This window comes from Clarias gariepinus, chromosome 2 (genome assembly GCF_024256425.1).
Source record: "Clarias gariepinus isolate MV-2021 ecotype Netherlands chromosome 2, CGAR_prim_01v2, whole genome shotgun sequence".
Classification (NCBI taxonomy): domain Eukaryota; kingdom Metazoa; phylum Chordata; class Actinopteri; order Siluriformes; family Clariidae; genus Clarias; species Clarias gariepinus.
Genome location: NC_071101.1, coordinates 10,799,367 through 10,812,300, shown reverse-complemented (window position 1 = coordinate 10,812,300; position 12,934 = coordinate 10,799,367). Strand labels below are relative to the sequence as shown.

Genomic DNA, 12,934 nt, shown 5'->3' with positions numbered 1-12,934 from the left:
ATAGTCAGAGCTATCCAGGACACAATGGGTATGTTGACACCCATCCTGAGCAGTTTCTCACTCAGTAGAAAGGGTTGTATTGTATTAAAGGCACTGGAGAAATCCAAAAACATGATTCTCACTGTATACCTCCTCAACCAGTTTTACTTTCACTTTGGTACATGATGACAGCATGCTATCATTATACAGGTATGCACCATTTAACCAACAGCTTTCTACACAAAGTAAGTACATCTTATGTCACTTGTATAGTCCTGTATTAACCTTGCATATTTAAAATTTCGTAACATTATGTGTCATTATTTATTATATATTTTCCTACAGTGCTTATGCTACAGTATTCCACACAGCTTTGATATATATATATATATATATATATATATATATATATATATATATATATATATATATATATATATATGATATATATATTGTTATTATTGTTTTTGTTTTTTAATGTTTTTATTTAGGTTTTTGTTTTGATTTCTGCAATGCACACTGTAATATAATTAGAAATGATAGGAGCAACCGTTATGCTAGGACATTCCACAATGCATTCAAGTTGTAACATGTTGGCACAGGCAGGACATCATACAGGAAGTCAGGATCCGTGCAATATAATCTATTATGCACTCAGAGAATGCAAGCACATTTCAAAGCTCCAGAAACACTTCAGAAAAAGATTTTCGACAACAAGACCAAGCCCGTTGCCAACAATTTCTTGGAGGTAAACTTACATGTGTATCAGGAACCTGGATGACCTTGGATTCCAAAGTCTTTCATCTATTCAACAAGCGCCATTGGTAAGCTGTAGCAGGATACATTACATCTCTCTCTGTGTTTCTCATCTTGTAATATCTTAAACATGGTGTCTCTATGGGTGTCTAAGTGTCAGTAGGTTTAGATTTTAGACAGAGATATAATTCGGTAAGATGGGCGGAGTCTTTGTCAGGAGTAAAGTGTACATCATCATGCTGTGGGTAGCTGCAGTGCTTTCATGTGAAGGCATTCGCAATGTTCCAACTGTAAATTGAGCGACTAAAATCACAAGCCCTAAAGAATCATTTTTTATCATTATTGATCCCTAATATATCATTGCGATACTATTGCCTTGTCTGCACGCGATATAATGATCAATTCCACATTGGTGAAAATCCAAGAGGTGACTGTATGATAATTACCTTTTTGAAACCAACAAATCATTTGGCAAATGCTGCAGCCTATATGAATATTGTTCTATATTCTACTTCAATTCTTTTTTATTTTATTATATGTTTTTTTTATATTATTTTTGTATTTCATTATCTGTACATAATGTATTTTATTACAGCAAAATGTTTTTTTATATATATTTTTCTATATTTCTAATATGTAAAATCTCATTTCATAATGTAAATTTAAATGTATTTTTACAGCTACAAGTTTTTTTCTGTATTTCTAATGTGTTAAAAATTATCTTCTTTCATTCTTTATATTCTTATTAAGAACACTACTTTTCTTATTTTAAAATTTTTAGTTCTTCAGTGGTCGTATAAGCATTTCTCTTCATATCAAACTGTGTATGACTGTGTATGTGAAAAATAAAATTTAAATTTGAACATGTGTATCACTGAATGCACACTAATTGCCAACTGTATAACTGTATATGTGGGCCAACCTCAGGCCCTCAGGATGCTAGTATGGGATTAGGGGGTAGGCATTATAAATCACAACCAGCTCTAAAGTGTAGGTACCTGCACTTTCCCTTTGAAAATTTCCCCTTGATAGATAAATGTTTTGATGTGTGTGTGTGTGTGTGTGTGTGTGAGGCGAGAGGAGAGGAGGAGGAAGGGGGCTACTGTATAATGTTGATGACTAGAGTTGGGTATCGTTTGTTTGTTTTTTATACCGGTGCCAAATCGATACTTTTGAAACGGTACCGGTGCCAAAACGGTGCCTGAACTGATACTTTACAAAAGCCACAAAATGCTGGTGGATGACTCAAGAATACATTTTTATTAATGAAAAAAAAAATATAAATAAAAATCTTCTTAGTCAAATTAGCCTTCTTTGGCAAATAGGGTCACTGTTGTAGTACTACTTTTACTAGCTGGAAAGCCATAATTATAAACAGAAACCATGTTACATTAGTATTTTACAAATCGTTTGACCATTTGTTAGCATGAATGCAAGATTTGCATTTTACAATTACTGTAATATTACATTAGCCTACTACTAAGGCTGCTGTTGTCATCATAATCGGTGGACTCCTTTTTGCTACGGTTGGTATGACTGGGGCTGGGGTCACCCAGACCGATAGTGCTGTGGGTAGCTGTTGACCGCAAGCTGTCAAACACGGTGCGTCCCTCTGCTTTTAAGTTTATTCTGTGTGCCCTCAACTGTTTCATTAGATTTGACCCCCGTTACACGCAACTGCTGTAAAACATTTGCTGCACGTCAAAATCCTTTCTTGTGAAATATAGCCACACTTTCGAGCGTTTAGTTTTAGGCATTTTAACAAAAGTTGTTTAATTTAGCAAGCTAAGATAGCGGTAGACCATCTGCTGCCATCAGTTGCTACCTTCACGGATGGTCTCATTTCCTGATGATTTGTGCTTTCAATTTTTTAATTTAATCTAATAAACTTTTAATCTACAAAAATAAAATTGACAGTAACATTACTGCAACAATGTTTTGGATTTGTATTATCAAAGCTTTCCGAAGTTCTCAAGATTTTTTTAATTAAGGAAATCATTAAAGTTTTCGGTCATTTCTGACACCCCATGAATGCAGTATTAAAATTTTACTAGCGATCATGTGTATTAATGAATTTGATGCTTATTACAACTGCGTCATTCGGTCTGGTACATACTGGTTATATAGGTACTGTTAGGTCTATAACATATATAGGTATATGTACGGTTTTCGGTACCCAACCCCTATCCATAATGATGACACAGATTTTTTTACTTTACAGCAGCGATTCAGTTAGTGTACATCAGATGCAGTATTTGCTTTGAGAATGCTGGCGGAGAAGTACAGAGAAGGTAACAGGGAGTTGCATTGTGTCTTTGTAGATTTAGAGAAAGCGTATGACAGGGTGCCAAGAGAGGAGCTGTGGTTTTGTATGAGAAGGTCTGGAGTGGCAGAGAAGTATGTTAGAGTGGTGCAGGACATGTATGAGAGCTGTAAGACAGTGGTGAGATGTGCTGTAGGTGTAACAGAAGAGTTCAAGGTGGAGGTGGGTTTGCATCAAGGATCGGCTCTAAGCCCCTTTTTGTTTGCTTTGGTGATGGACAGGATGACAGATGAGGTAAGACAGGAGTCTTCATGGACTATGATGTTTGCAGATGACATTGTGCTTGGTAGCGAGAGCAGGGAACAGGTGGAGGAAAATTTGTAGAGGTGGAGGTACGCTCTGGAAAGCAGAGGAATGAAGGTTAGCCGCAGCAAGACAGAATACATGTGTGTGAATGAGAGGGACCCAAGAGGATCGGTGAGGCTACAAGGTGCAGAGGTAAAGAAGGTGCAGGATTTTAAGTACTTAGGGTCAACGGTCCAGAGCAACGAAGAGTGTTCAAAAGAGAGGGACGAGGCGGGTACAGGCAGGTTGGAATGGGTGGGGAAAAGTGTCAGGTGTGTTGTGCGATAAAAGAGTATCAGTGAGAATGAAAGGAAAGGTGTACAGGACAGTGGTGAGACCAGCAATGCTCTACGGCTTAGAGACAGTGGCGCTGAAGAAAAGACAGGAGTTGGAGGTAACAGAGCTGAAGATGTTGAGGTTCTTTTTAGGAGTGACAAGGATGGATAGGATCAAGAATGAGTTCATCAGAGGAACAACCCACGTTAGATGTTTTGGAGATGAAGTCAGAGAGGCCAGATTAAGGTGGTTTGGACAGGTTTAGAGGAGAGATGGTGAATATATCGGTAGAAGGATGCTGAGGTTTGAACTGCCAGGCAGGAGGTCTAGAGGAAGACCAAAGAGGAGATTTATGGATGCAGTGAGAGAGTACATGAAGTTAGTTGGTGTGAGAGAGGAGGATGCAGAGGACAGGGTTAGATGGAGGCTGTTGATTCGCTGTGGCGACCCCTGAAAGGGAACAGCCGAAAGACAAAGAAGAAGGAGCAGCGATTCAGTTAGTGTGTGTCTGTGTGTGCTTGTGTGTAATGGAACCTCTCTTATGTCACTTGCGCGTGCACACTAACAGAATTTCTGCTTTTTTACAGAGAAAGGGACTCTGGATTGTTAACAGGGAACCTTTTTAATGACACTTGCTTTTCCTTTACGCGCACACACACACATGGTCACAATGTTATAATAAACAGTACACGTGCACGGATGTTGATTATACTAATACTGAGCATGGGAGACAAATACCAGCGCGAGAGAGAAGAACTATTGGCTTTGTTGTGATCACCTGACGATCTGCAGACTAAGAGCATAGGTACTACTCGTATATTAAGACCTTGCTCATTTATTAAGTTAAAATTTATTAACAAATTTTGCTCATCTTGCAAAACACTTACAGACTGAGTTACCAATATCCAAAGTTCCACTGTATAGTGCATCTTGAAAACTTGTTAATTTAAAAAAAAAAAAAAAAACTCATGTATTCTAGATTTATCACAGGTAAAGTGAAATATTTTAGATACTTAGTTTTTTTTGGTATAATGTAATCAATGATTACGGCTAACAGATGAATAAAATCCAGTCTATCTAAATCCATCCCAAAATATTTGACAAATAGATAGATAGATAGAGAGAGAGAGAGAGAGAGGGAGATAAAGAGATAGATAGATAAAGTACTTTATTAATATATTTATATTTTCTATTTTTAAGATCAATAAGTAATAGAATATTTTCTAAAATCTGTCAAAAAAAGGCGTTACAGTACAATACAGAAAATCTGAAGAAAAATGTGTTCACTTAATACTTCATCTGGCTCTTTTAGCAAAAATTACTACATTAATGTAGCATCACTGCAACACTGCTGAGGTGCTGTTGTAGACCAGGTTGCTTTGATATCAGCCTTCACCTCATCTGTGTTGATAAAACATTAATACTGAAATATTTCACACTACATGCAGTGAACCCAGAATATGTGAGAGTTTCATGTTTAACTTCTATTCACAAGTAAGACTTATAAATGCACAAGCACACAAACACACTCTCTCTCTCTCTCTCTCTCTCTCTCTCACACACACACACACACACACACACACACACACAAAAACCTTCAAGGTTCCAGAGTTCACGGCCTGCTCACTTCTCTCACATTTATTGTTTGTTATCTTTCCCTTACACACTGATCTCCTGCAGTTAATCTCAGCAACCAAGCAGAGCTTTGCAGACCAACATGGACTTCACAAGGACATACAAAAGCAAAAGGAAATACATTATTGTAAGTAAAGGCAAAACTCTGATTTAAATGTTGACCTTAAAAAATGCATGTGTGTGGGTTATATATTGGTTTAACAGCAAATACAATGAAGCGTGAGTTTTGTGTTGCTTTGCATCATCTATATATAACTTTTTAAGAACCGATTATGTATGTATATACAGTGTGTATATATATATATATATATATATAATTATAAATATTATAATAAATAAGGACTTTAAAGACAGCGCATATATTATTAGACAGGGTTCATAGTACACATTACACAGGGTTAGTGCATAGTCCATGAAGATGTCATCATAGAAGTCCTCATGGGGAGTCCATAACTGTTTAACTACAAAATCTATTTGTTTGATAAGACTTGTGCATCCACTAATTGCCACTTCCTACACGGATATGAGCTCCAACTCCACTGATCCACAGCCGGTTTGGAGATTAGCTTCCTATCCCCACATCCCCTTTAAATAAACTAGACTTTCATTCAGTCATTAAAAAAATCATTCCATCATTTTATTCCAGCATTGTAGCAGTGAGAATTTTGCCTTAGATGGTTTAGAGTTCAGCTCCTGAATTTGATTTTCGTGGTGCTTTTAACAAAATATGTTGATACTCAAATCTGGATATCTCTATTCGATCTCTACTGAAGAAGCCAGGAGTGACATCTTCTTTTTCTCGATATATATTAATCAAATCACAAGTTTTTAATGTGGAAAACAGCGTTTTTTAGGTCATTTTTACAGCATCTAGATGCAGTTATCCAAGTGAGGTAGAGTAACAAGCCCCAAGCAGAAGTAGAAGATCAAATAAAGAACAGATTTTTATTTATTTTTTTCATTATTATACTTATCATCTATTTTCTGATTTAAATTGACCATGTCATCACGGTAGCATTAGAAGCTTTAGAGAATAATGATATAATTATAAAAACATTACAGGCTATTTATTAATTTTCTCAATGTTTTTCTGGGCTATTATGAGACGTAAATGTTGAGATACTGTAGGAACAACACCTTTATGACTGGGTTATACTTGGTTATCTATCTAGTAATCATTACCCGTGTTTCCTACTTACCTGCTCTGCCTATCACAGGTTATGGCGATTCTTGATTGCCTCACTTCCTGCTTGTCCAGTATTTTGTCAATTGCTACTTTTGTGTGTTTCCTTTAAGAGGGTTTAATGAAAGCTCACTGTAAGCTGCCCCTGTCTCCAGCTGCCTGACAAATGAACAACATCCTTCTTTGGTTTGCTATAAATAGCATATGTAGCATTTACTTTGAGTATAACCAGCATTTTCCTTTTTTTTTGCTTTCTTTGCTACTTTCCAACCCTCATCCCTCCAGGGTTGCTGGTTCGAATCTCAATACTGTGTTTCTGTGCAATACAATTTTCATATATTCATATTATATTGATGCCAGTCAGGGTATTGACCCTTAACCCTCTCTGCTCCAGGGGCTCTGTGTCATAGCTGACCATGCACTTTAATTGTGCTGTGAAATTCTTTCAGCATAACAATGCCCTTGTGCACCTTGTGAGGCCTTTAAAGATTGACTATTTTCAAGGTTAAAGTGTAAGGTCTGTACAGAACATCCTTTTCTCTTATGAGGACATCAACAAAATTAAACAGGTTGCTCCACTTCCCAGGCTGCGAAGTCTTAGAGCTTAGATTAAGGTGCAGCTTTTTCCCTGAGGCTGTGAGGATAATGAACTCAAGAACTCACTAACTTAAGTACATCTGCACTTAATGACTGAATGTAATTAGGGTCATTTTTTTCCAAACATGCTGTGTGGTATTTACTTCATTATTTATTATTATATGCTTACGTTTTACTGGCCTATATATATATATATATTTCTTGATAATGATTATTATTATTATAATTATTATTATTATTATTATTATTATTATTATTATTTCTATTATTATTATTAGTAGTAGTAGTAGTAGTAGTAGGAGCAGGAGGAGGAAGAAGAGTAGTACAGTAAGAGTAGTAGTTCAGATATTCTTCTTAAATGCTGGATGTGTCACGGTGTGCGTCCAAATCAATATCGCTCCTCGCTCACTAGTTAGGAGGCCTCCTGTCATTTCCCCCCTGTTCCAAACAAAAAGTAACATGCTGCAATTTTCTGTGCAAAGCTTCCTTATGAAATTGGTTGTTAATATGCCAAGAATATGACAACTTCATTTAGGAACGCTGCTAATTATTTAAATAATAAATTTCATTTTTGCGATTTTAGAGTGGCACTGTCTATATTATTATTTTAGAATATCCAAATTCATGCATCATACAAAAAAAAAAGAAATAGCGTTTATTAATTTAATATTGTGTGTGTGTGTGTGTGTGTGTGTGTGCAGATCGGTATTTTGGCTGTATCTGTTGTGACCATCATATTAGGACTGGGTCTGGGGCTAGGGCTTCAGCTGCAGAAATGCAAGAACAAGTGTAAGTCATTTTTTCTATTTTGACAACATTAGCTGTTTCTTGGACTTTATTCAAACACTATGCATGTATGAGTTTAAACCATAAAGTCAATTTTATGTGGATAAGGCATTGGACTACGGTTCAGAAGGTCCCAGGTTCAAACCCTACAACCACCAAGTTGCCACTGTTGGGCCCTTGAGCAAGGCCCTTAACCCTCAACTGCTTAGATATATAATGAGATAAAAATGTAAGTCGCTCTGGATAATAGCGTCTGCCAAATGCCTAAATGTACTTACAAATTTTTTTTTTTTTTACACAATTGACTGATTGATGGGCAAGAAGACTTTGGGACAAAAAATTGGGTCTTTCTTATATTTATTGCCATGGCAACTAGTTTTGGATTGCTTGTGTGATAGTCATGCAATATGCAATAGATGTATAAAATATAGCTACATCTAAAATCAGCCAGGATATTGTGAGAAATGTCCTGAGAAATGTGATACATCAACCAGAGCAGGTGGCTATAAAGTGAAACTGTTTGTAGAAACTCATTACTAATGATTAAAGTGTTAGGCTACGCTCACATTACAAGCCGCATTGTTCAATTCCAATTTTTTTTGTCACGTTCATAAATTGCAACTGACGTTTATTTGACTCTTATATGGACGCATTCACCATTGCTCATGGCATCTGGGTTAAAACCCTCATAGTTGTGCAATTTCAAAAAATAAATGTGATTTTAGCGAATCTATGCTTGGGGTTTTGTTCCTGGAGGACGGTGAGCAGTTAGCCGTCTGTAATGGTTGAGGTCCAGAAAAAGGAAGAAGGCCAGGCACCTCCATTTATCTGTTTGAACAGCTGTTTCTGCCACTGCTATAAAATCCCAGCGCGATCAGTGTTACTGGACATAATGTCAGCAAGCATCCTACGCATATCCTGAGGCGAAAGGTTGCGTGAACACTGATCTGCTAGTTCTCATTCAAGTCACACGACCAAGTGTCTAATCTAGGACTACAGTATATTTGATAGTGAGTTTTCAGATTTGATCTGAAAAACATTAGATTTCTGCATTAAAAAAAATATATCAGATCTGTCATCACTTCAGGCCGGCAATGTGAGCATAGCTATAGAGTCATTATTCAATACTTTTGTAAAGTTTTAAAGATTCAAAAAGAAATAAACAAGTTGTTTGGTCGTCTTGCTGTGCTTTAATGAGCTTACAGGCGCACACAAGCAAACATGCAAAAACATCGTTGGACAGAAAGATCTCTATTCATTAACAGCAAATAATAAAGTTTTGTAATGCTTGGCCAATGCCTGATGTGATGCACATCTGTCAATACAAAGAACATAATCGATTTTACCATATCCTTGTGAAATCCCTAAACAAATAGTGGAAGTTGTTTAGATAGTCGTCCTGAGACAAAGCCGGAAATGTTAGCCCAAGGGAGGCAGAGAGAGAAAGAGATAAAGATGTAGAGAGAGAGAGAATGAGAAAATGAGCATGTAAGAGTTAGCATGCTAATATCAGATCGATAAGGAGACAGGAAGGTAGTTGTGCATTGCATTTCATACCAAATAACTCTTCCACCGAGTTTTGCAGCAGAAATGTAAGACTACTGCTATTAATAACCACTGCCTAATTAATAACAAACTCCTACATAACTCATAGGACATATGTATTACCTAATGCATACCCATACGTTTTTAAATGGTTATTTTTAAATAACAGTAAGCAAGTTGATGATACTTGGATGATATATGATGCAACTGAATATTGGACGAGTTGTGCTCTCTCTTTCTCTCTCTCTTCCTCTCTCTCAGTGCCAGAGACGTGTCGGAACCGTTGTTACGAGCCATATGACTACGCACCAAGCTGTCGATGTGATGAGGGATGTGTCAAGAGTAACAGCTGCTGTTTTGATTTTGCAGACATCTGCTCCCAGCCGAGTAAGTCAGAATCACCTGGTGGTAGTTCTTTGTTTTATCTTTAGGGTTGGTTTGGAATTGAATTGGGGGGATTATTGCGCAAGTCAGAACACCATCCTTGAAAAGATCTCTAACCACCTGTAACAGTATGGTTATTTCCAGTGTAAGGCAATCTTCAGCATACCAAGACATGTTGGACAATGCTATGCTTCTAGCTTCCAGGCAACAATTAACAAGGGAAGGTCCCTTTTCTATTCCAACATGACTGTACACAAAGCAAGGACTGTAAAGACATGGTTTGATGAGTTCAGTGTTGAAGAACTCGACTGGCCCGAACACAGAGCCCTGACCTTAACCCCAGCAACCTTTGGGATGGACTGAAACAGAGATTGTGAGCCAGGCCTTCTCTTCCAACATCAGTGCCTGACTTCATAAACGCTCTGCAGAATGAATGGGCTCGAATTCCCACACAAACACTTCAACATTTTGTGCACAGGACGCTGTTACTGCTGCAAAAGGGGGGAGTAGTAGTAGTATAAGTACTATTAATACTTTTCTTGAGGTATCGTGATGTGTATTGATATCGAATGTCAGAAAAACCTGCCTTGTGTGTTTGTGTGTAGTTGAGAGCTGGGAGTGCACATCATTGCGTTGTGGGGAAAAGCGTGTCCCTGGTAGTAAGTGTCACTGTTCTTCTGACTGTGTGGGTGCTGGAGACTGCTGTACCAACTACGACGTTGTTTGCAATGGTAAAAGCACCACACCCAAACACACATGCAGCAAATCACTAATCAAGCACACTAATGCATGGGATAAAACAACTAATTTTCATGCCCTGGTAATGATTATTATTATTATTATTATTATTATTATGATTATTATTATGATTATTATTATTATCATTATTATTATTATTATTATGATTATTATGTTCTTTTTTTTTCTTTCAGGAATGACGCCATGGGTGCAGGATAAGTGTGTGAACATAACCAGCCCCAAGTGTCCTTCTAAGTAACTTTCTCGTAAACATTAAATGCTCTTATTGTCTTCCATAACGATGATGTTTACAGTACATTGTCATGACGATTAAACAGCCTCTTTACTACGGAGTGTAAGAATGACTGATCTGAGTGTGCACAGCAGTATCGAGAGGCATGTTCATTAAAAATAAAAGTAAGGTGCCTTGAATTGCACCTTAACTCGAGAGAAAAGTGTAAAGGATACGTGAGAATCGGTTCTCACCTACTCAGGTGTCTTCTGCTTATTTCTAATGATACCTCACTGTACACACACCCTTAAAAGCCGCCCTTACGCTCTCTATTAATAATACTGTATAGAAACCTTTCAATTTTATAGCACTTGGCATTTCCAGAGTATTTTTAATTTTTATCCATATTGCTGTGATTTTATATCATATGGTCATCAGTAAAGGCTTACTGTACCTGTATATCAGCCATCTGGTACCGAATTTTAATATCGAAGCATTTTTCACAAGCATTAGTTTGAGTAAATGAGCACAATGCATGACATAGATATTATACTCTAATGTATTAGAATGCACTTCATTATATTCCGTTTTATTATATCTACAGGATGTTTTTCACTTTCATGTTTTCACTCTTGTTCAGTTTTAAAAGGCAGCCTCTGCTGCTCGTCTCTCTTGACGGATTAAGGGCAGAGTATCAGCAAACATGGTCGTCCCTGATTCCAGTTCTGGATAAGCTACGTGAGAACTTTCATCCACTCTTGCACTTATGACCTGGCTTTTATGCCGGAATGCATTACGATGAATTTGCTAGAATTCGTTTGACATGGTTGTTTCCTCCTTAGGAAAATGCGGGACATCCTCTCCTTTTATGCAGCCTATATTTCCAAGTAAAACGTTCCCTAACCACTACTCCATTGTTACGGTAAGTAGATAGTACAGTACCTTACACTTGTTTGTGTTCCATCTAAACCTTTCTCATGCATAGCCTAGATGTAATATGGACGTAATAAAAGGTTCTGTTTCGTCACGGTGGTTTTAATATTGCTATCACATGCATGTTGGAATGTTTTTGATATTGTTTTTCTTTTTGTGACCTTTTTAAATGTTGGTTAACAGCTGTGGTTAGAAATATGAATCATTTTTTTGTGAAAGTGACTGCCTTTAGACCGCTATGCGAATGGGGTTCCTATTTGAGCAAGTCAAATTTTTTTGTGTTTTTTTTTTAATGTTTCCAAGAAGCCTAGGGAACACTTGTATCATAAGAATAATAACAAGGCAGTGGCAACTCATAACGCCTCTTCTTTTTACAACTGACTAGGGATGTACAGTGGATGTTTTTCTCAGTCTTCATCTGATTAATCTTTGACTGTAATGTCTACCCGAAGCTTAGCTGGCCTCATTATAGCAGAAATTTAAGACATGATGGTGGCAGCAAGAACAGCTTTTATACCTCAGGGTGGCAGGAATCGGTCGTACAGAATATGAATACATACAATGGTCACCATTGGTCATCCCTGGTTGGACTACAGAGGTTCCTAGATGGATGGATGGTGGCAGGAGTAGTGCCATGGGTACCAGGAGGTTTGGGGATTTGGGGGTGACAGAAGCAGCAGCTTATGGACTGCAAGATGGCAGGAGTAGTGCTTTGTATAACAATGAATGTCAGGACTAGCCACTGTAGGCCACAGAATGACAGGAGCAGGAGCTTATTAGGCATAGAATGGAATAAATGACAGGTTCTAAACTACCATATTAGGATTATAAGACCACAATAATAAACTTTAATTTGACTGACTTTACAGTTTTATGTGTTTCTCTGCAGGGTTTGTACTCTGAGTCACATGGGTTGGTAGATAACAACATGTATGACCCTGAATTTAATGCCTCCTTCAGTCTGTCTAATGCAGAGAAGGACAAGGCCAGATGGTACCTAGGAGAACCGGTAGGCATCTCATACCCACAAACACAGTTCATAGTGTGGCTGTTTTTTTTTTTTTTATTTAGTAAGTTCATACTCCTGTAACTATCTAGTGTTATTATTTGGAAATCCTGGTTCATAGCACTTATCTCGAAACATTCCGTACATGTGTGCTACAGTAAAAATCTCATATATGCTTTTCTTCACATTTCCAATTTATATTCTGCTTTAGAATATCAGCTCTGTTAACTTCCAGGGTTGAATCCAAAATAGTGCAAAATGGAATTCTAGTGCGCT

The 12,934-nt window shown here is 37.3% G+C and overlaps 1 protein-coding gene across 1 annotated transcript in view; it reads left to right on the top strand.

Moving 5' to 3' along the window:
* Positions 1-636: 636 nt before the first annotated feature.
* LOC128510938 (venom phosphodiesterase 1) overlaps positions 637-12,934 on the top strand; it is a 52,859-nt gene continuing 40,561 nt past the window's right edge. The window contains exons 1-9 of the mRNA XM_053483482.1: positions 637-803; positions 5,300-5,381; positions 7,736-7,823; positions 9,627-9,752; positions 10,355-10,480; positions 10,682-10,742; positions 11,360-11,457; positions 11,562-11,641; positions 12,542-12,661. Of these exons, the coding sequence (XP_053339457.1) occupies positions 5,337-5,381; positions 7,736-7,823; positions 9,627-9,752; positions 10,355-10,480; positions 10,682-10,742; positions 11,360-11,457; positions 11,562-11,641; positions 12,542-12,661 (744 nt within the window). The 5' untranslated portion in view covers positions 637-803; positions 5,300-5,336. The remainder of the gene's footprint in view (positions 804-5,299; positions 5,382-7,735; positions 7,824-9,626; positions 9,753-10,354; positions 10,481-10,681; positions 10,743-11,359; positions 11,458-11,561; positions 11,642-12,541; positions 12,662-12,934) is intronic.